General features: G+C 28.8%; 1 protein-coding gene across 6 annotated transcripts; it reads left to right on the top strand.

The window, feature by feature from the left end:
• The first annotated feature begins 768 nt into the window (after positions 1-768).
• On the top strand, positions 769-23995 carry LOC119609893 (prominin-like protein). 6 transcript variants are annotated; one of them, XM_037964913.1, is made up of 11 exons: positions 769-1055; positions 19886-20465; positions 20534-20678; positions 20755-20883; positions 20979-21166; positions 21225-21389; positions 21452-21576; positions 21685-21708; positions 23376-23541; positions 23643-23812; positions 23882-23995. In XM_037964913.1, the coding sequence occupies exons 2-11, from the start codon at positions 20156-20158 to the stop codon at positions 23993-23995; spliced, it is 1536 nt and encodes a 511-aa protein (XP_037820841.1). In that variant the 5' UTR covers positions 769-1055; positions 19886-20155. The 6 variants fall into 6 exon arrangements, with proteins under 6 accessions (XP_037820841.1, XP_037820846.1, XP_037820842.1 ...); XM_037964914.1 differs by having other exon boundaries at positions 772-1070; XM_037964917.1 differs by having other exon boundaries at positions 780-858.
• Positions 23996-24005: the final 10 nt, after the last annotated feature.

Raw genomic sequence — 24005 nt, 5'->3', positions numbered from 1 at the left:
AATTTCTTTCTGTGTATTTAAATGATATTTCACGAAAATAAAAACAAATTTGGGAAATTTTCTTATTATTAAAAAAACAAATTTTAAATATTTTCAACGTGGAGAATAGACGTTTCCACATAAATATAACATCAGTTGCTTTAGTTTCGGCCACTAGTGTAGATACGTTCATTTAATGAACTTCATTATTTTAAAGTTAATTAAAAATCTGTAACGATTAGATCAAATCTATAAAGCCAAATTTTAAATTTATGTAAGTGAATTTATCTGTTAGCAGTATTACTTTTTAATTTTATATTTAATATAACGGTTCTAATAATTGACCGTTTATCGTTTTTTACATTTAAAAATCTTTTCAGAAAATTTGTATTTTAATATGTTCATAACTACATTTTTATAAATAAAACGGTGGCATCACTAAAAACACAATGAACCAGCAGTGATGGGATTTGTGGTACAATTAGTTCAGGGTAATTTATTTATGTACCAGAATTCCATCACTGCTTTGTTTTGTTTATTTGTATCAGACTTGCCATATTTATGACAGTATACATATATAGAGCTTGAAAGGCTATTGAAAATTAATTATATATTTTCTTTCTATAATCTGTGAGATTCCAAGTAATATTCTTAAGGAATGTAAACATATATAGGATTTTGCTGCCAAAATGTGAACAAAAATTAATTAAAAAAAATTATAAGCAAAAATCTTCTGGCAACCTTTGTTTAGTCTCAATTTTGTTTCGTGTTTTTTTTTGTGTTCAATTGTATTCAGTTCATTTTGTTCATTCGTTGGAAAAGGTTGTCAACTCGGTTAAACGCTGCGGTTGGATGCAGGTCTTTCTGCATTTGAAGTGTGTATGTGTTGTGTGTGTGTTGGTTTCTCCAGGAAAAAGCAAAAAATAACATAAATTTCTATAAGATTTTTGGAAAAAAGTGATTAATTTATGAAATTGATTAATTAAAAAGCAAAGAAAGAAAAATTAAAAGAGAATTTCAACATTGTAATAGAATATATAGTGGATATAATTTCCATAGAGAAATATAAATAAATGGTGTGTATACAAAATGTGTGTGTATATTTTACAAAAAAAGTTAATTTAATAAATCCTGTTTGTAGTAAAAGTAAACTTAAAAATCATGAATTAATGCTTGATCTAGTTATAACCAAAAAGAAAAACGAATAAATTAAGTACACATTCATTCACTATTAATAAATTGACGAGACATAAAAAAACATAAAATTGTCGAGATCGCCCTAACTTAAAAATTATGCTGTGTTTTGTAAAATTTCAGAATTTTTTTTGTGTCAGTGATGTTTTTTTGTGATTTTTAAACCTCCTACTGCGCACATCTCTGAGATTTGCTCTCAAATTCTATTAAATTTATTTTCCAACTTGTTTTCTTTGTTTAGGTTTTTTGTTGTTGTATGTGAAAAAGAGAGATAATTGGTAGTTTTTTTACAGTGTTTTTTTTCTTCTTGTATATATTAAGAGTTCAGAATTTTATGTACATACATAAATATATACATAACTACTTAGAAAGCCATATAAAATAGAAACATTGTCCACACATCATATGTACATACATAAACACATAAACATAAGAATATGTAAACATTGCTGAGTGTGTAATGAATACTTAATAAATAAATACATAAATCTGTGCTCATAAATGATAACCGCATAAGTTCTGTTAAAGAACGAATTGGGTTATTTGTGCCACCATATTCTTAACAAAATCTAGGTGGAAAATCCCATTTTTATATAAAATATATTATTTTTAATATGCAACGATAAAACTTTGTTTTATTCCTATTGTTGTGTTTGTCTTAAATCAATGTCACCGGCTCAGCTGATTGCTATTTTAATATTTTGCTTTATTTTTGCTGGGAACCTATTATGTATATAGAAGGTGTATTCTACTCTCCACTAGTTTAAAAGTTATTGGCCTACAAAATTACATTTTTCATCATTTTTCTTCATATACAGCGGCAACCGCAAATATTTTGATATATAAAAATTTCTTTTGGAAATAATTTAATATAGGAGAAAGCTTGAAGATCGCCCAAATATGAATCGGAAAAGACATATCGCCCATTTACTACAAGACAGTTATAACTCCATTATTTCGTTTTAAGAAAAGTTTCTTTGAATGTTTTATGCTATTTTATTATTTCTTAAGTACCTACCTATAGGTATTAAATTATGTGATTTAAAAATAAATTTTACTATGATGGAAGAGATTTAATGCAAATTTCGAGTTATGCCAGTCTTGTAATAAATGAACGACATGTAAACTGGCTTAAATCAAGGCCACCAATTTTGTTTTTAAAACACTAAAACACTCTACTACATGGAATAATGAAACAGTGGATAGAACTACAAATTGGCGAAACTTATAATGTAAAGACTGCAAACACTCTGTAAACATTGATTGGAATAGTTTAAGAAATTACGTCCAGAAGTTTTTGAATTATCGGATGATAATTGACTTTAAAAGATGATATCATCGGCAAAAGAAAAAAACACATCTAAAGGAGGTTTAATCAAAACCGGTTGTGGCCTAGGTGTATATATTCATGATAAAATATGATTAAAAACAGCTCACCAATACAAAATCGGTTAACAATTATAAAATTTTAATTTTTGTACGAGCTAACCAAAGAATATATTGTAATGATCTAATGAAATAAAGACCATGATTTAATCTCTGTAAATAGATCTTATAGAGCCTATAAGGAATGAAATCTACTTATTTAGATTTCCTAATCCTTCATTCTGTTTAGAAAGTTTTAAGAATTAATTTTCTAAATTAAATTATAAACAATGTTATTAAAGAATTTATAACACTTTAAAAGACAATTGAATGCAATAAAGGAGTTAACTCTTTCGAGGCTTTGCATACTGTTTTGTACTTTTAAAAAATTATATTTTTTCTAAATGAAAGACTTCAAGTTAGGTCGTTATTTCATGTAACTATAGAAAAAGTTTTTTTCTAATTGATTTAGTAGATTTCTTGTTAAGCCAGTGTTGCCAGTTAAACTGAAGGTTTTTTCAAGCAGAGTTGGAGAACTTAACTTAATTGCAGAAATATTACAAGATTTATCAAAACAAAGTATATGTTGGATATCAATATAAAATGTAATTAGTAAACAAGTTCATTTATAAAAAACATAAGTGAATGGATATTGTATAAAAGAAACTCTCTGAGCAAATTCTACTAAAATCAAAAGTTACCACATAAAAGTCAATGAGTGTGGAAAAAGAAAAAAATAAACTAGTTAGTTTAGTTTTAATTTTATTCTATCTGACTAATGCAAAAAATTTACACTGAATGAACATTTAATTTATTACTTAGAAAGTGAAAACAACTTTTTTAAACTGGCCATTGTTTATATGAAAAAAAAAATATTATTTTCTTTTAGTTTTAATGTGTTGTTTCTAGATAACGTGTGAGTAGTTTGAGTTAAAATTTTACTTGTATTTTGTTTTTGTTACAATAACAAAATACAAGTAAAATTTGTGCTCAAACTACTCGCTCGTTATCTAGAAACAACACATAAGAAATAAAATATGCACTATACTCATTTCATTTGTATTCTAAATTAGAAAAGGTTGGATATTATTGTTTATTGCAAACAAAATAGAACAATATAGTCGGTAAGACAGACTAGCCTCATAGACAATAGATCAATTAAGTATAATTTCATTTATATCGTATTTCTTCTTAATATAAACTTTTCAATTGTTCACAAATTACCTCATCGTACTTATCATTAGAAATTATTAATATCGATCCTTATCATTTTTAACACTTTAGTTGTGATAATTTAATTTCTTTAGATAACTTAAAAACCCATATCCCTCAAAAAATATACATTTTATCACATAATAGGAAACAATATTTTTTTGTAAATACCATATGATTTAGAAATACATATGTACATATTTAGAAAAAACCTAGAGGTAAACATTTTCTCTAATATGAGGGTCTTTATCGCAAGCGTTTTACCTGCAGTAAATGTCTTGTCTTGGTAATCAAAATAAGATTATTGAATACATGGGAATTATTTTCTATTTAAATCGTCTGTGAGAATATACTATATAATTAACATTTTGAAGATTTTAGATGAGTTTTTAACAAGTCGACTTTAAATGAATTTTTGTAAACTTTATCCTAATTAACTCATTTCTTTGTGGGTTAGATACTATGGAATGTAGGACGGTATTAGCCGGATATGAACAGACAAAATGCCAGATATTGAATTTCTACATATTGTCTACAAGAAAAAAAACCTATCTATAAGTTGTGTTTATACAACATCTCACTTGGCCCTAGAATACAAAACATTCCACAGTAGCACTGTAGGGGCTACCAGGTCATCAATAGTTGCCTGGCAATGCTATTGCGGACTCTTGTAAAAATGGGCTTATCGATTCGAGATAAACTCATCGAAGTTGGGCAACACTGATAAATTGAAGATCATGAGACCGTTGTACGACTCACGAAGATCACAAACTCTACTTCAATTTTCTAGAGCAAATCTATGAAATTAACTACAGTGGTGACTGGCCACTGTAGAAATTATCTAGATGAAGAGGAAGAAGAGAGTATCACTCACTTTCTCTGTCAGTGCATTGCTATAGCTGAGCACAGATGAAATCTTCTAGGAGCAAATCTCCTACACGATCTAACGGATCTATCTGAGACTGATATCCGAAAGATAGACTCCTTTATTCGTGCGACAAACTCGTTTGGATAGGAACCCAGAATAATTAGGTCAAAGTGTACTAATACGCTGACCACTTTTCTCTTTCTAGGTATCACAAAGAGATCAACGTAATACACCCAAGTGATAACAGCACATGGACATTCTGATAACATAACCTAACATTTACTTTTATAGGTACTTGCTTGCATGACCGATTTCAAGGTTGACTTTTTACTACTTTTGCACTCTCTGCAGTAAAGACAGCAAAGCACTTTCGAGTCTGATTTGCCAGAAATTAGAATTGCAATTGTCTAAGGCGATCAGTGCTCAATCGAATCAGTGATATTTGTTTACTTTCTATGCCTGTATTTCGTTCGATACAGCTGTTAATATTAAACTACTATTACTATTTACAAACAAATATGACTCAGGTCGTTCCGGATTAATGATTACTTTCTTGTGGGTATATGGAGACACATTTATCCTGTGTCAACATATGCAAACATATATCTAAATCAAGTTAATTTCGAAAGCATGCCAAGCAATTATGGAAACCTAGATGCTTAAAATATATAACGTTTAATATGTTGTTGTTCAGGTTGTTGCCGATCTGATTCGGATTGTTCTAAATAATAATGCCATCTTTTTTGAATATTAATATCTATTTTAAAGTAGTATCAAGCATTTTTCCAGACCTGTACATTTTTTTGAACTTTAATTTTATACAAAAAGGCATTTGAAATAATTAGGGTCACACAGTAGCCACTATATAAAAATAATTCCATAGAATGTCTAGAGATTTTAAACAATTATCATTCCATATAAATGTATTAGATTGGGATTAATTTATATAATTACAATTTATAATTTAACCACAAAGTTTAAAAATCACAGCATTAAGAAATGAAAACTATTCAACATACATTTTTTGGGGTTCACTACACTTCACAGCATCCTGTAAAGGGTCAGTGAACATTCTCTATTTTGCAAAGGAATTCTAACTAAAGCGCATGTGTATTTTTATGTTATTTATTTTCAATTTTTTTATAATTCAACATTTTAGTACTTTTCCTTTGGTCAGATATGAGTTTACACGTTTAATATGCGTTAATTGTTAAAATAAAAAGTTGTTTAAAATTGTTTTAATTATTAAAGAATTATATTTAATTCATAGTAAACAACTTGAAAAATATACATTTGTTATGGTGCAAATATTGAAAAATTAAATAATTCGCAGTTGGAAATTGTTGTTTAAAATTGTGTGTATAATATAAACAAAGTGAAAAAATTAAATACAACTTTTTTATATTTTGTTGCTGTTTATAACAATAATACGGTATTCCACTTAAATAATTAATAAATTGTTAATTTTATTAAAAATGTAATGTAATTATTTGATTTTGAATAACAAATACATATTGTAATACGAGTATTAAATGCATAAATTATTTTATATATTGAATTTTGTGTTTTTATATTGTTAAATGTTTTATGTTATACATGGTACATGATACAAAAAAATAAACCTAAAGAAGTAATGTTATGTGGGCAAAAACAATTTTCTATTTTAAAAATGAAAAATTGTTAGCAGCGCTTTAGGATTGCCCTAGACATTTTGTATACGAAACATGTTATGGGCTTAGGTTGTGCATAGAAATTCAAAAGATTAGAAAAAATCTTGACTCATACTTTTACCAAAAATTTATTAGAAATTATTCAAATATTTTTGAGAGTCTTGGGAAAATATTAATTGCCTGATACTTTTGGTGTTATTTTTGTTAGTATTACTAACTTTTCAGTTAAAAAACTTTAGGAACAAACTTTTGTTTGCTTTGGAAATGTTGATTATGTACCAATATGCGGGATGTTTTGGTCATTTAATTTGTAATATTGGGCGACGAATTACTCCAATTGCTCACCAAAGCTTGTGGTGAATTGCTGTACATCGGTTTCACCAGAAGTGGTGATTTTAAGACGGAATACAAACTAGCCCAAAAAGTTTGAAACCCTAAAATTGGAGGCATTACTCCATGAAGCTTGTGTCGATCTCAACAAGGAATTGGATAAAACGAAATAAAAGGTTTATAGAACAAATTTTGTATGAAAAAAAGTAAAGCCCCCTTCACACGAGCACACAAGTAATATGATCTGTCAAAATTTTGTGTAGAAGAGAACGGATGGGATCGTGTAAACGCAATATGTAACGAAATCATCACACATTGAGAGAGAATATGGATGGAAAATTTTACAATTTTGAAATTATTAAAAAAACAAGCAAGTCGCATTAGATCAGGGATGTATTTTTATGTAAACACATAAAAAAGAGTGAAACAGCTGTTTCATTTTACTTTATTATTGTTTTATACCAATCGTGAAAACACAAATAATATAAATCATACGACTTTTATTCTCTTTTTTGTTATACGGATGGAATTTCATTTTACTTTTTCATTAGACTTGTCGTACGTAAAGTGTGATCGTCTGTAGGGCGCTTAAGAATTTATAGTAGGGCATGGGCGACCATATGATAACCTACACCAGTGAATATGTTACAAATATTGATTATTTTTTTTAATAATAAAGCATTTAATTTCATTTTTACGTTAATTCAGAATTATTTTAACAATTTGTTGACAAAAAGAAAAGGATTTTCTAAAAGTGGGGTTATATGGGGTAGGGGGTTAATATGGACCTATCCTTATAAATTTTGGTAGAGGGATTTTCGCCTACATTAAAATTATTTATGCAGAATAACATCGTGATATTCGTGTTTATAAGTGAATTTTGACCATCAAGTCATTTTCTAAAGAGGACTTAATAAGGGGGAAAGGGTCAAATGAGGCCCGATCATTACGAAAATCAGCAGTATCATTAAGACTTATATAAAACTAAGTTTTCCAGATTTTTGCAGTGATACAAGAACATTTAACTTATTTATGAGCTCAAAAGCGCTATTCGGGGGGTACGATTGTATGGGGGCTATGCGAAATAATGGACCGATTTTAACAATTTTCAATAGGCTTCGTTAAATTATATTGAAAATTGCGACCTGTAGCGTGTGCACACGGTTTACATGGACACACAGGCGGACGGACAGACGGACATAGATGAAACGATTAAGAAAGTGATTCTGAGCCTATTAGTATACTTTAAGGTGGGTGTAGGACCAATATTTTAGGGTGTTCAAACATCAGCACAAATGCATAATACCCTTCCCACTATAGTGGTGCAGGGTATTATTAGTTTTTTAACACTTTTCATAAATTTTTAAAAATAATAAAATTAGTTTTTTATTCATTCTTCCGAAATGTTCATACAATTACTCTTACGGTTGCCCTAATGGAAATTCCAACACACATGATTACATTTGTTTACATTTTTGACTTCGTATTTTATTTTTAAGTAATTTTTAATCTTTTATAGTTAAATTGTTTTAAACATAAAAAATGAATTTCAAATTTGAACTTTTAATAGGAATCGGTATTATTGCAGTAAAAAGATTTTATTATTTAAAAGCTAAATAATTTAAACGTATTTTATCACTAATGAATTAACTAAATATATGGTGGTTTCTAGTTATTGTTTTAAAACCACATTTTGTAAAAAATGTGTCTAAAGAACTCAGATCAGCTTAACCAATGGCCACAAAGAATAACATGTTTTTAATAAAAATTCATTCATTCTTGAAAAAAACATTTTAATTAAAAGTAAATTTAATTTTCTATTTATTTCAAATACCTATAAGTATTAGTAAAATAATTAGCTTTGTTTCTTTACCTTTAATTATTACTTTTCACTCTAGCCAGCAGTGAAATTAATATTTATTGAATTAGAATATGATGTTAAATAATATGTTTCGTCCTAGCAAAAGGTCAATCAGCTAATGGTGAAATTAACACACCTAGCTTTTTGTTTTTAATACAAATTTTTTTTCACGTTCATCTAATATTATTATGCCAAACCTTTTTTACTATTCTTATTAAATAATGCTAAACATTATTAGTTAAAGAAAAGAATTTGTTAATGTAATTAATTCAAGTAATAATCATACAACGGGATAACAAAGAAAATATTAACTATGGTGGTTATTAAAAATATTTCGCAAAAGAAGAAAACCACAGGATAAGTAATTTAAGTTTATTTCTTTCAAAATGCATTATATATCATTTTTATTAAAGGTTTAGGTTATAAATTATAATAAAAACAAGAAATTTTTTATATCAATTCTATCTTAAAGTGATTTTGAGTCTCAAATTCCTAATAAGTTATTATTCTGGAAGTTATAAGTAATATAAGTAACTGAAATGTATTAATAGATTCCAAATAGAAGCTTCCATTTATTCAATGTATAAAACCGGAATGGAGCCATACGTCCACACCGACTAAACATACCTCAAGTTCTGTGTTAGTAGTTCCCCTTTCGCTAAAATATTTACGTCTTATTAGGGTCTATGAAAGTTTTTTTTAGAAAAATTCGTTGTTAAAGAAGATTTGAAAATAATTGCAAAAATGAAGACTGCAAATATCAATCAATTTAAGAGAAAGTTTGTTTTTGTACTATACACTAAAATGTTTGCTGGTACATTTATGATTGGACAATTTTCCACTTGAATGTATTTTATAGACAAAAAGAAGGTTTTTTATATAATAAAATTAATATTTTCAAATATTTAATAAAACAATCTAATGCTGTGTAATGTACTTTTTGTACTTTTATTCGTTATTTAATAGTAGTAGTTATTTAATAAAAAAGAATTAAATAAAAATGTCTCAGTGTTATAAATTTGTAACTAGAGAATGTTTTCCGGAAATTTGAGAGAGTTTTTCAAATAAAAATGTTTACATTTTTAATCTATTTATATCCGGCAAGGGATTTTAGCTTCGAAATTTTAAGAAAATTTTCGCATGTTTAATCGTACGGCACGGGAGAATAGTTTCGAAATCGTACCTTCGAACTTATGTTAAGATATCTTAAAGAAGGACCCAGATATAACAAAATTTAAACCAATATTTTCAAGGCAATGGTAAAGCTTTCAGATGACACAACTTTATAAAAGAAGTTAAAAAAGGAATTTTCTAAATGAGGGGATATATGGGGCCAGGGGGTTAATTTGGTCCTATTCTTATAAATTTTAGTAGAGGGATTTATGACTACATTAGTTATTTATGTTGAATATTATCGTGATATTAGTGTTTATAAGTGAATTTTGACCATCAAGTTATTTTCTGAAGAGGACTTTGTATGGGCTATAGGGTCAAATGAGGCCCGATCATTACGAAAATCAGCAGTATCATTAAGACTTATATAAAACTAAGTTTTTGAAGTGATACAAGAGCGTTGAACATATTTATGAGCTCAAAGGTCCTATTCGCGGGGTACTGATGTATGGGGGCTATACGAAATAATGGACGAATTTTAACCATTTTAAATAGGCTTCGTCCGTAGGTGAAAAGAAGAGTATTTGCCAAATTTCATTGAATTATCTTGAAAAGTGCGACCTGTAGAGTGCGCATATGGACACACAGACGGACGGACATAGATAAATCGACTCAGAAAGTGATTCTGAGCCGATTGGTATACTTTAAGGTGGGTGTTAAAAATATCACCACAAACGCATAATACCCTCCCCACTATAGTGGTGTAGGGTATAAATATTAAGTTGGGAAATCTGATGTGGCGGTCATATTCTACGGTTTCAGTGCATCTGAAACTTTAGACATGTAAAAGTACTGAAGTAATTAAAAATCTCGAAATCACTTGTACCGAGGATGCTATTCTATAACCTGCAGTGTTTCTGTTTGCATTGAAACTAGAACAAATTCTAAAATTTATGCTGGCTTAAAGTATTTTCAGTGTAGCTCTCTAAATTGGAGGGAAATATAACAGAGTTAGTTTAAAACTTTATTTTTAAGTCGACAGATTAGACTTTCAGACGACATAAGAAATTTTATAAATATAAATGTATTTGCGCTGTTTTAACTTCTCAAATATGGCTAAAAGGAGTTTTATTCAATCTTAATGACACGATTTTTAAAAAAACATGATGTGAAGGAGGAATTCGGATTTTCACAGCTCAGTCCTCTAGAAAATTAAACTTTGGTTTTAGTTCTTGTGATTGTATACTAGTGAATATTGAATTTTTATAGAATATTGATCGCCCCTGCAACTAAACTTATATATTAAGTTATACAAATATCATATGTTTCAGCACTTCAATAGGCATAAAGTCAAATTGTCAAATTGTAAAATCATGTCAAGCTTTTTTTGATTATTTGCTTATTTGTTTTTTTATGAATCATAGTAAGTTACCATAGAAAACATTTATCAGACAATGGTTTCATTGTTAGATCCATAAAATTCGCACATCTGATAATAAAAATTGTCAGACAATTGTCTGGTAATTGCTACGTAATGTGTTTACACGATTGTTAGATGTCTGACAATATTATTGTTTTACAATATACTGGCAATGCTTTTTCTCCCAACGTTGTATGACAAAAAATGTAAGATCACACGGTTGTAAGACATTTTCTGAACATTTTTCTGGCAACGTTGGAAGATCTGGTAACCTTGTATACATAGCTTAAGTTCACACGGTTGTTATACATTTTTCGAACATTTTCTGCCAAAGTTGTAAGATTTGACAACCGTGTATATATAGTTTTAGACATTTTCTAAACATTTTGCTGCCAATGTTATAAGATCTGACAATCCAGTATACATAGCTTAACACTAACATTTAGTATTTCTACATCAATGCTAAAAACCCCAAATCGTGTCAAAAGAGGTCTCAATGTTAACCGTTTTATTTTTCTTTTTATTATTGTACATATCTTTTTTACACATGTTGTTGTGTTGTGTCTGTCGTTTCGAACTGTATTTATGCCAAATACAAGATCTTGCTCTTGCTTTATTATTTCATTTTTTTTTCTATTCTCAGTTGCTTTTTATATTCTTTCTTTGTTTAATTTCTTTTCAATGATAAAAAAAAAACATATTAAAACTTCAGTTGACTAACAACGAACAACTTGATTGTACGTACTCTCTTTTATCTTACGGATATATCAGTTGTGTTTAAAATTTAAAGTGTAATTGTTAATATAAAAATATGTATATGTATACTATAATATTTTCCTAAATTATTATTAATTAACAACAGAGCGTCATAAAGTGTGTATTGAAGAAAAAAAAAGTCCCGTTTTTATTATTTCTTTAAATTAAATTTTGCTCACAAATGATTGAAATGAGAAAATGAAAATTATGAATAAAAATGACAATGTATATTTACATTTCCGTTTGTATCGTTGACTCATAGAAGAGATGCAAAAGTTGATATCAGTTGTGCTAATAAAACATTAGATAATTTAACAAATAACTCTAAAAAAAGTAATAAAATTAATAGAAAGACATGGTTATATAAATTAATATTAATACATACATACATATTTGCAAATTTTATTAAAAGTTCTCAGAGGTGAAATCTATTAACTTTAGTACTCACAATATCTTGCTAATTTAAATGCTAAGAGAAACTCGCAGCTTCTTTAAAATTCCAAAAAATTATAAAATTTTTATACCCTACACCACTTTAGTGGGGAGGGTATATTGGATTTGTGCTGATGTTTGTAACATACAAAAATATTCGTCCTAGACCCACCTTAAAGTATACCAATCGGCTTAGAATCGTTTTCTGAGTCGATTAAGCTATGTCCGTCCGTCCGTCCGTCCGTCTGGCTGGCTGGCTGTCCATGTAAACCTTGTGCGCAAGGTACAGGTCGCAATTTTCAAGATAATTGGATGAAATTTGGCACGCACGTTTTATTTGACCCAAGGACGAAGCCTATTGAAAATGGTTGAAATCGGTCCATTATTTCACCTAGCCCCCATAGAACAGAACCCCCGAAAAGGGCTTCTGAGCTCATAATTATGTTAAATATACAGATATATCGATAAAATACGGCACAACTAAGTTTTATAGAAGTCTTGGTGACCCTGCCAAATTTCATAAAGATCGGGCCCCATTTGACCCTAGCTCCCATACAAAGTCCTCTTCAGAAAATTACTTGAATGTCCCAAATTAACTTATAAACACAAATACCGCGATGAAATTCAGCACAATAAAATATTATGTAAATATAAATATATTCACAAAATTTTATCGGGCTTGGTCCATATTTGCCCCTAGTCCCCATATAAAACCTCTTTCAGAAAATTAGTTTTTCATCCATAAATTGCTTAAATGTATCGGAACAATGGAATATTGAAGATAAATGCTTTATTATGAAAAATAAATCACATATAATATTCATAAATGGTGTAGGGTATCATATGGTCGGCCACGCCCGACTATACTTTCTTACTTGTTTTAAAATGGCAATTAATACTTAGTCATAATAAATTTTGTTTATAAACTATTGTTAAAATTAGAAGTTGGAAAAAAAAATTATTAATTCTTGTTAAAAATAATTGTTATTTTTCTTAAACCCCCTTAATGTTTATTACTATTTTATAAAAATATACTTATAAACAAATATTTCCACAGATTTTACTGCACGTAATTAAATGTATGAATAGTTTTAATATTATTGCTAACAAAACTATAAAAAAATATAATATTTTCCATTTTTAAAATAGACTAAATGAATAAATAAACAAGTAATTGTAAATAGTTATGTGAGTATGTACATTGTGATATTATTTATTATGATAAGAATTGTTCACTTAAATGTGTAATGTTTAAAACAAGTTTATTTTTTTTCTTCTACCTGTTCTTAAGTACCACTTAGATTGATTTTTTTTTCTAAAGAATTCAATTCATTTAAGTTTTATATTTTTAGAGTGGAAAGTGATGTAGTGATAAAGCTAATTAATGGGAAAATATGAAACAAATAACTTTAGAATTTTATTATTATTTATGGAATAGGTATTGCAATTTAATTAACTCTTATGGAGAGTCTTATGGGAAAAGGGCGAGGAAAATAGTTTTGAGCGTTAGTAGGGGTTTTCAGTTTGAATCTTGAAAGCCATTTGGAAGAACCTAAAAGAATTATTCAGATTTTTTGTAGAATCGTATGTATTTTCAGTTTGAATCTGAATTTCATTTGCATGTCATACTGGCCCCTAATACTGGGCCATTGACAAGTATTTTGCGTCAAGAATCATAAATTTTTATCACTTTACAAATGGAAACTTTACACATTAGAAGGCGAGGTCTTTTGAATAATTTACAACGTTTTGTCATAATAGGTCGATTTATCTTGTCGCAACCCACAGACTAGATCTGGACTAGAAATTTAGAAGCAAAAGCAATAATCTCCATTTTTTATATTTGGCTAAATTTGCTGTTTTTTTATAACCTACACCACACCACACCTTTTTAAAATATATAAAATCGGTCCATTAATTCCCCCTAGCCCCTATACAACCAGACCCCGCAGAGTAGCGCTTTTGGGCTCATAAATATGGTAAATGTTCTTGTTTCTCTCCAAAAATCGGCAAAACTTAGTTTTATATAAGTCTTAATGGTACTGTCGATGATAGGGCCTCATTTGACTCTAGTCCTCATACAAAGTATCCTTCAGAAAATGTTTTGATGGTCAAAATTCTCTTATAAACACTAATATCAAGATATAATTCTGTATAAATAACATTAATGTAGACCTAAATCTCTCTACCAAAATTTATAAGGATAGGCCCATATTAACCACCTGCCCCCATATATGACCGAATATAAATTCTTACTTGTTTTATTTTTAAGGTTTTTCATTAGTAATCAGTCGTTTAGTTTCTTCTGTAATTCATAGTATCTTTGCGCGAGGAGACAAATGTCATCTGTATAATTAAGGTCCCCCAGACGCCAGTTTATACCCCAGACTAGGCCTAAGCAGAACTACATCTATTACAATGTTGTCTGACGCCAGCTTTGACATCAATTGTCTCGCCGTATTTTACAACCAAAGGTGTAGAATACAGGTATTTTATTGCGTATCGATTTCTTTAGATAGAAAAGGAATAGAATAAGGAATAGTGTTTCACCCATGTATCCATCGTCCCCTGTTTAGAAGTTGCCAGTTTATAATTGCCCTTCTGCAATGGTTTGGTCGAAGCTATGCAGATTTTGTGGCTGCTAGGAGAAAACCTTTGAACACATATTGTGCAATTGTCTACGGACTCGTCGGGAAAGAATCTTAGGCCCCTAACCCGTTATTTTCATACATGAATTAAACCTGTTATTGTGAACTCACGGGCCGCACAAGAGATCCAAAACAGGGTCGCAGGGTTTAGGGCCCTCTAATCTAATGGTTTGCTGCTGGCACAGTTGCTGCCGGTTATTTATAGCATATGGTTCGGCTTCCATCCCCAGGCTACTGTACAATCTTCTCTTATCCTCTGGGGTAATTTTCTTAACTAGTTTATCAAGTGCATTATACTCTTTGCGTATTCACATTTTTTCGCCGCATATCTTTGCCACCTTTAAAATGCTCTTCTTTCTTCTCCTTTGGTCAATTGTTTTCAGTTATCCAAAGCTTTCTATTTGCCTCCTTGTAACGGATATGTTCCTCGGCTCTCCTTAAAAAGTGGTGTCTGACATTGTTCAAGGCTCCCACCTTCTCCAAGTTATCACTTCCTACACAGAGGGAAAAAGAAATATACACGCCTGGTACCATATTGACACCAAACTGTTTATAATTTTTCAATACCATCCGTTGACAACAACAACAACATTGCAACAATTCGTTGTCGAAATCTAAATTTTATACACATCCGCTGTCTAAATGTTAACAAACGTGGTAAGCTCACTATTGGCAACGGATTGTTTGTCAATAGTGTTGTCGTACGTATGTATATACTTTGACAACGGATGTTATTGAAAAATTATAAACTTTTTGGTGTCAATTTGATACCAGGCGTGTATATTTCCTATTCCCTCTGTGTAGTTGAGCGTTGAAGTGGCCCATCACTATGATTAGTTGTAAAAGTTCTCCTTGACAGACAGATCAGCCAAATTGCGATAGTTATATTTCTGGCACTGTTCCTAAATCTGGCTGTTATTATATGATACAAGGTTTCTACTCAAAAAACCGTTAGTGTAGTTTGCTAACTTTGCTTCTAAACCTATGCAAATATCAATTCTTGCGCCATACTAAAACATTAAAGCTGTGCACAGAAAACTAATAACACCAAATCGTCAAGTGACATACCTACTATGAAATTGAGGCCACCTTAGGTTAAGAACATCTAGAATATAGAACAGCAAATAAAACAGTGAATAAAAGCAAAGTGAAAACATCTTATAAAAGTGAAGTATGTATGAACAGTAGCAAAAAGAATGTACCGTAACTAGGTAAAATCCATAAAAGTAAACAAAAAATAGGGTTCAATGTTTTTAAATCTTTTTTTTATAAAATTATTTTAAATTTTACATTGAGCTTATTTTATGTTAAATAAATATTTTTATATTGTAGATGACGAATTATAGTTTTTACAAGGCCTTTATTTATATATTTTAAACTTGAAAATTAATTTGATGAGTTTTTATGCTGACAAAGTGCATTTTAGTAACGACTAAAAGTAATTCTTGCTTTTAAAATTACAATGAATAATAAAATTTTTCATATTTTAAGATGTTAATGAATATATTTTTACATAAATTAAAAATAATTAGTACTTAATTTAAATAAATTAACTGAAAATAAAAAATTTCAAATAATTGCAATTTGGTTTCTAATTGGTTATTGTAATTTAGATTTTCTTTTTTTTTTAAACCGACTTTAAGAACTTTCGTTTAAAATTTCTTAATTAAACGCTTTATTAACGATCTTAGTTATAAAGTAATACTTTTCTATTTTCGGTATTTATAGGTCAATTGAAACACGTTTTTATTATAAACGTGCCATTTTATGTATGTTCATTACACGAGAGTTACAAAGAGAGCATACATACATACATACATACATACATACATACATACATACAACTTTTATATGAACTTTTTAATTCTTTTCAACCATCCAATAAAGTTAAGTCTATAAATATGTTATTTTTTGAACTAATCGAATTCATGTCCACATACAATTTATCACCAACGGGTGTTACTTTCATCACTAGTAGCAACTATTTTAATACCACAAGTTTGTTGGATAGTTTATTCGTTTGTTTGTTTGTTGGTTCGTCAGTAGGTGGTTGGTTGTTTGGTTTATCGTGTTGTAAGCTAGTACATGTGTAAACAAATAGTATAAAAATGATAAAAATGACAAAGCAGTTTCAACATTTTTTCATGTACAAAAACAGAAACATTTTTTTCTATAAATAAAAACCAGAAAAAGTGAAAATATTATTTTGTTGAACAAATCACTTGAACTGTACTTTATAAATAATAATTTTGTATTTCAGTTATTGGTAATAAAATTATTTTGATATTTAAAAGATATGGTTATTGGTAATAAATAAAAATAATAATATTTTATCTTTTTTTTATAAAAAGTTTTGTGCATTTTTGGTAATGTGACGAATAAGCACCAAAAACCTTAGTAACATATTTCGCAATTCCCTATATTCCCGTTTTAACTGCAGACCCCTTCTTCATTCAACTTTCTTTTACGATTTAATATTGATAATATGTTTAGCAACAGTTGTTGGTCATTCAAAATAAAAATTAAGTTTGGCTTTTCAATTCTGATAACCACAAAGTTCTATTCGAAACATTTTTATAATTACACTGAAAAAAATTTATTAATAATTTTAAAGAATAAATAGTATGCAACAAATATGAATTTTTCTCAAACTATTTTCATTCATAATAAGTAAGAAATAATATCTCAGCAAAAGCTCGTTAACGATTTGTACTTATATAACCACTTACTTTTCAATGACTACTATATACAGTCTGTATTACTTGTAAGTACTTTTTTTATGACTTACATATAATCAGATACTTAAGTACTTTATTTTGAGTTTTGCCGTTTTATTTGCATATGTTATTGGATAGCTCTCTAGCAACTAGCAATACACAGAAAGAAAATTGTTTTTCTGTGTTAAAACCATTATTTGACGTACAATAAAATAACTACCCAGCAAAAACTTACATTGAATAGTAAGTGAGTTAAAAGCTATTTACTTATCTGATTACAGACGATATTTAGCAGACATTCCTCGATAAAGGGCCCTCATCTTGGTGTATTGCACTCCCGGGGTAAAGAGGTGCTAAAAGTACCTCTAGTCTGCCGGAACTATAAACTGGTGATGTCACTTCGGTCCTCGTCTAGTCCTTGGTATGATTTGACATGGGGTCTAAACAGAGAGCCACATAATTTGACACTACGGGTGGCCAGTTGACCGCAGGATTTGTCCTGGCTGGTCAGTTGGTTGAGGTTCCTTCGGGATCCACGTAGTGGCTGTGGTTTAAACCCAAATTCGCGGGAAGAATGAGTTGCAGTTAAAAGACTGATGCACGGTGAAGTCTATATTTCGGGATAAGTTCGGTGCTGTTGCCGAATGACAACAGATACCTCACAGAGGAGTGACTGTGGGACTAAGCTTTGGAAATGAGTTGGTGTTAATTGTATATGATACAGAATACCTTGTTGTTCCTTTATGAGTGTGTAGGATAAATGAGAAGTGCGCTGGGTGATGGATGGTGATGGCTGAAAGTTATCTTATACAAGTGATAACATTGAATTTTTCTTCCTTGCCCAGGTATGTTCAGAGTAAACTCAGTTCATACCAGAATTACCACAGTGTGTCACTGTGAGTAAGAACAAAATATCGGCTTATTTGATGGATTCGTATTTCGGTCTACCGGTTACGTCTCTAGCTGCTGTTGCCGACTCAAGAGAGACCATCCCATATGCGTGGTTGTAAACAGAAGTGATGTTTTTCCATCTCGAAAGTTAAGCAACGGGGCAACAATGGTTAGAGATTAGATAGCTCGAGCACTCGAGCAAAATGCACGTATACTGGACCGGAAATTGCCACCGGCGTGTAAGAAGCACAATGGGGCGGTGGTGGGTCGTTGCAAAAGCTCACCCAGTGGTTGAAAAAGACCACCGTGAAATAAGGCAGGTATTCACGTAAAGCACTTCGACAATGAAAAGTATGTGGTTATATAAGTACAAGTCATTACCGAGTATTTGCTGGGTAAGCAGTGGTGTTGTGAGTAAGACAGCAAACTAACGAACAAGAAACCCAGGTTCGTATTTAGTTTAAGGTTTCTTTTTGTGCTTTTAAAACAAAGCAACTTTTTAACTCTCTATTTGTAAGTACTTATTAACTCTCTATTTGGTAAGTACTTGCCTACAATATCATCACCGTATTAAAATAATGAGTTCAAATGCTAATGAAGAAGTAGTGAAAAGCGGTTTTTTTAACTCATTACTTTCCAATGCAAGTTTTTGCTGGGATGTTTTTGAAAATGACGAACTTTTTTGTTTGGTTATTACTTCCCAGTGCTTTCCAGACCGCGATTTTCGCTAACGTCTAACCAGCTGAATGGCTCTAATTCATCTTTCGTCACGGATGTACTCTTTATAAACTAGGGTGAAGATAATCGTCACTTTAGTGCCTCTTCGTAATCCATGATGTGACGATTGTCGTTCTCGTAGGACAAGCACATGATAAAATAGCTAGTCAGTCGGTGGCAAACGGTAATCCTAAGCGGTAGGTTAAATAGGTATTTCGGTACTGTCCGACCTAACTGCTGGATTATTTTCTTTAATTTTTCGAAAATAGAACTTTAACTTAATTTTCGATTATTTTCTAATGTCGTTATTTATAAAAATTAAAATTATTTTGTTGTTTAATTTACAAGATTTTTAAGTTTGGTAATTCCGAAACTCTTTATCACAATTAGTCATCATAAAAAAAATAAATGTAGATTTTTTATATGGTTGTTTTCTAGGAATTAAACTTTTTATTTTTCATTATTAAATTAAAATTAAATATGGAGAAAAATGTTCCTAATATCTCAAACAAAAACCACAAGTGGAACCAATAAAGATAAAAATCTTTGAAGTATGTAAACGTAAAATATATACAAACTCACTCTACAATAACTTAGCAAAATTTTCGTTAATTTTTAAGGGGTAAATTTGTTCGCAAATTAAAACTTAGTTTTTATGGATGAATTTACTTTAAATTTCTAAATAATTTTATTTAAATTTTTCTCATTTTAGTTTTTTCTTAATGGCTACATTGATCGTTTTGACAACAGCCTCCACACATTGCCAAATGATTTCAATAGAAGGAAAAATTAAAATTTAATTATTCGCGCTAGGTGTGCAGCAAGCATCTCCTCTCACACTCATCTCAAATCGAATAAGAAACAAAATAAAAAAACTAAACATTCCTTCAACGAATAAAAAATTATAATAAAACAAAAGCAAACTGAAAAAAAGACAAGAAAAAAACCATAGTTTCACATAAAACATAAAATTTTTACAAAAATGACATTGAAAACTTTAGATGTTTATCATCAGCATTCAAGATTAAGTCAAATCAAGTCATCATCATGGAAGACAATGAGCTTTAGTTTATTACTGCTGCTAGTAGTAGTTTGCAGTTTGTGCAAAACAAGTTGTGCATTTGACATGAATACCAAATTAAATTTAAAGCCTACAAAATATACGGATTGGTCAAAGAATGTAACATATAAAAGTACCACAGATTACAATGCACGTGGCATGAAACCTTTATATGAAATCACTCAAAAAGTAATGTGGCTTTTGATTGGTGGCGAAACTCCAATACCAGATGGTGAGTAATATTATAGTAGAGTTAACAGTTTTGATTTAAAGTTCTAATTTATTTTTGTTCTATTACAGGCTATTTAACATTTAAAGATTCTACAGTACAGTTGGGACCCAAAGTAGAGCGCAATGAATGGGGTGATTTGATTCTACATTATTGGCCTATTTTATTGATTGTTTTGATAGTAGGAGTCCTAGTGGCTTCTATGCCTATAATAGGGTAAATTTTAAACAAATTGTGTGTTACATAGTTTTATATATATTAATTTTGTTTTTTGTTTTTCTTTTCTCTTTAGCTTATGTTTCTGTTGCTGCCGTTGTGCTGGTGCATGTGGTGGTCGTTCTGAGCCATTTGATAAAAAACATGATACCTGCCGCCGTGTTTTTCTAGGTTTCTTTTTAATACTTTTAGCCACAGGAATATTGTAAGTTTTACTATTAATTAAGCTTTTTTGCAATTTACATTTTTATAAACATTTACCTAAACTAAACATGCAACAAATTATGAAATCTTTTAAAGGTTTGGTGTTATTGTGGCATTTGCCACTAATAGTTATATGCAATATGGTATAGATGACAGCACTGCTGTGGTACGTGCCGGTAGCAATGATACTCAAACATTCTTAGAAGTAACCTCAGAACAATTGGAATATGTTTTAGTTAATAATTACAAACAGTTATCCGATCAATTGGAACTGATTTTAAGAGGTAGTTGTTGTTTAAATTAATTAAATATTAATTTTTAATTTATTAAATTTCTTTTTAGAAACTTCTGACTTCATTATTACTCAGTTAGAACAAAAGTCTATGGCTGTTTCGGTGGGTTATCTTACTGATTTTCTTAAAAAACTGCCAGACTTGCAGAGAAAATTACAGAAAATGAAATTAATAACAAATGATCTAAGGGTCTATGCTTCTCAATTAAGTGATGGTAGGAATTTCTTTATAAAACTTCTTAAAAATGTTTTACTATTAATATTTTTATTGTTTAAGGTTTACGTGGTGTTAAACGCGATTTATTAGTTATGCTTAACAAATGTTCAGATCAGTCTTGTAAGGAAGTTTTGAATAGATATGAAATTGGAAAATTAGATGCTAATGGTATCCATTATGATCAGGTGAGTTAAGTCAAAGTGTTATGTTTTAATTTATATTAAACATTTGCTTTTGCAACATTAAACTAATTGTATGATAATATATTTAATGCTGCTTATAAATATCAAAAGATGGTAGATCGTTATTTTCCTAAGGTATGTTTTTTCAAAAGAAATTTGCATTAGGCATCTCTAAGAACTTTTATTAAGTGGATTTTGTTTTATATTATTTTAAAATTTGTGGCAATTTTCGAAATATTTTTTATAAAAATTTTCAAAAATTCTCTTGTTTAAGAAAAATTTTGAAATTTCTCTTTAATAAAAAAGAGAATTTTCTTTTTTTCATTTTTCGAACAATTTTCTTTTTTAAAAGATTTTTGAAAAAATTTATTTTTATAGAAATTCCATTTTTTAAATAAAATTTGCGAAATTTTTAACAAATTTTGTATTTTTTAAAGAAAATTTTCGAAAAATTTTCTTTTTTAAGGAAATTTGCGAGTAATTTTGCAAAAATTTTTCGAAATTTATTTTTTTATAACAATTTTTTCGAAAATATCGTTTTTATATTTATTTTTAAATTTCTTTTTTATAGAAAATTTTTATAAAATTTTCATTTTTTCTAAATTTTCATAAAATGTCCTTTTTTTTATAAAATGTTCCATTTATTTAAATATCTCCTTTTTTAAATTTTCATTACATTCATAGAATTTTCATAAAATTCCCTTTTTTATAGAAAATTTTCAAAAAATTCCCTTTTTTAAATAATTTGCAAAAAATTTCGAAATTTATCTTTTTTTATAACAATTTTTTTTCGAAAATATCGTTTTATATTTATTTTTAAATTTTTTTTTTATAGAAAAATTTTCACTTTTTTCTAAATTTTCATAAAAAAGTTCTTTTTGAAAAGGGCAATAAAGATATTAATGCAGGAGAATAGAAAAAGTCCCGGGTTAGAAAATAAAAATTTTTTTAAAGAAAATTTTCATAAAATTTCCTTTTATAGAAAATTTTCATAAAATTCCTTTTTATAAAAAATTTTCAAAAAATTCCATTTTTCTAGAAATTTTCATAAAATCTCTTTTAATAGAAAATTTTCAAAAAAAATCCCTTTTGAAAGAAAGTTTTTATAAAAATCCCTTTTTAAAAAAAATGTTCAAAAAATTCGCTTATTAAAAACAAATTCATAAAATTCCCTTTTTATAGAAAATTTTCGAAAAAAATTCATTTTTATAGGAAATTTCAAAAAATTCCATTTTCTAGAAAATTTTCATACAATTCTATTTTTCTAGAAAATTTTCATAAATTATCTTTTTATAGAACATTTTCAAAACTTTCTTTTTATATAAAATTTTTCAAATTCTCCCTTTTTATAGAAAATTTTAATAAAATTCTCTTTTTATAGAAAGTTTTCATAAAATTCTCTTTTTTATAGAAAATTTTCGCAAAATTCTGTTTTTTTATAGAAATTTTTCATAAAATTCTGTCCTTTTATAGAAAATTTTCATAAAATTCTTTTTTTATAGAATATTTTCATAAAATTCTCTATTTTTATAGAAAATTTTCATAAAGTTATTAAAGTTATTTTTAGAATTTTTTTTAATTCTCTTATAAAATTTCCATTTTTTTATTAAAAAAATTCTTCGAAACATTTTTAAAAATTTTATTTTTTTGTAAATTTTTGAAAAATCCTTTTTTTAGATTAATTTCGAAAAATTTTGTATTTTTATAAAATTTCGAACAATCTTAATTTAAAAAAAAAACAAAAAAAATTTCAAAAATTATCTTATATATTTTAACCTTTCTTACAACTTTCATTCGTTTAGCTGCCTGATGTCACTTCTATAATTGAAAATTTAGAACAATTAATAAGCGATGATATAGCCTCGGCTGGAGAACGTGGTAATAAAGCTTTGAAAGCCATGCGTAAACATTTAAATGATACAATTGCCATATATACCCCACAAATTGTTGATGCCATTACGAAAGCCGGTAAGTTTGTTCGTACATTCTCACTGTTACATCAAGTAGAATTATCTCTACTTCTTTAGAAATATATTTGTAATTATTTTCTTGTACTTCAAAATTTACAGGTGAAGGTTTGCTTAAAGCTTCAAATGATATTAAAACAAATTTGCAAAAGGTTTCAAAAATTATTGGTACAAATACCCATAAATATACCAATATTGCTGATAATTATCGTACCGAATATGGTCCATATCGTTTCTATGTGGGCATTGCTGTATGCTCAGTTTTATTATTAGTAAGTTTTTCTTTTTGTAAAATTTTGCTCGAAATTGTATGTGTAATTGATTTTGATTATGTTATTTAGGTTTTAGTTTGTTTAGTGGCAGCATTATTGTGTGGCATATGCGGAAAACGTCCAGATGGTTATGGTGATGATTGCTGTAATAAAGGTTCTGGTTCCCGATTCCTTATGTTGTAAGTTTTTAAAT

Source organism: Lucilia sericata, unplaced genomic scaffold (genome assembly GCF_015586225.1).
Source record: "Lucilia sericata isolate MDLA Ls3-8-SP2 unplaced genomic scaffold, ASM1558622v1 Contig001081F_arrow, whole genome shotgun sequence".
Taxonomy (NCBI): Eukaryota; Metazoa; Arthropoda; class Insecta; order Diptera; family Calliphoridae; genus Lucilia; species Lucilia sericata.
The sequence above is the reverse complement of the archived record's forward strand: the minus strand, read 5'-3'. Positions and strand labels throughout refer to the sequence as shown.

Bases quoted from the DNA above. Each gene is read 5' to 3' on its own strand.
- LOC119609893 (XM_037964913.1), top strand. From the start codon at position 20,156: ATGACATTGAAAACTTTAGATGTTTATCATCAGCATTCAAGATTAAGT. The intron at 20,466-20,533 runs GTGAGTAATATT...GTTCTATTACAG, and splicing joins CGAAACTCCAATACCAGATG to GCTATTTAACATTTAAAGAT. The intron at 21,390-21,451 runs GTAGGAATTTCT...TTATTGTTTAAG, and splicing joins TGCTTCTCAATTAAGTGATG to GTTTACGTGGTGTTAAACGC.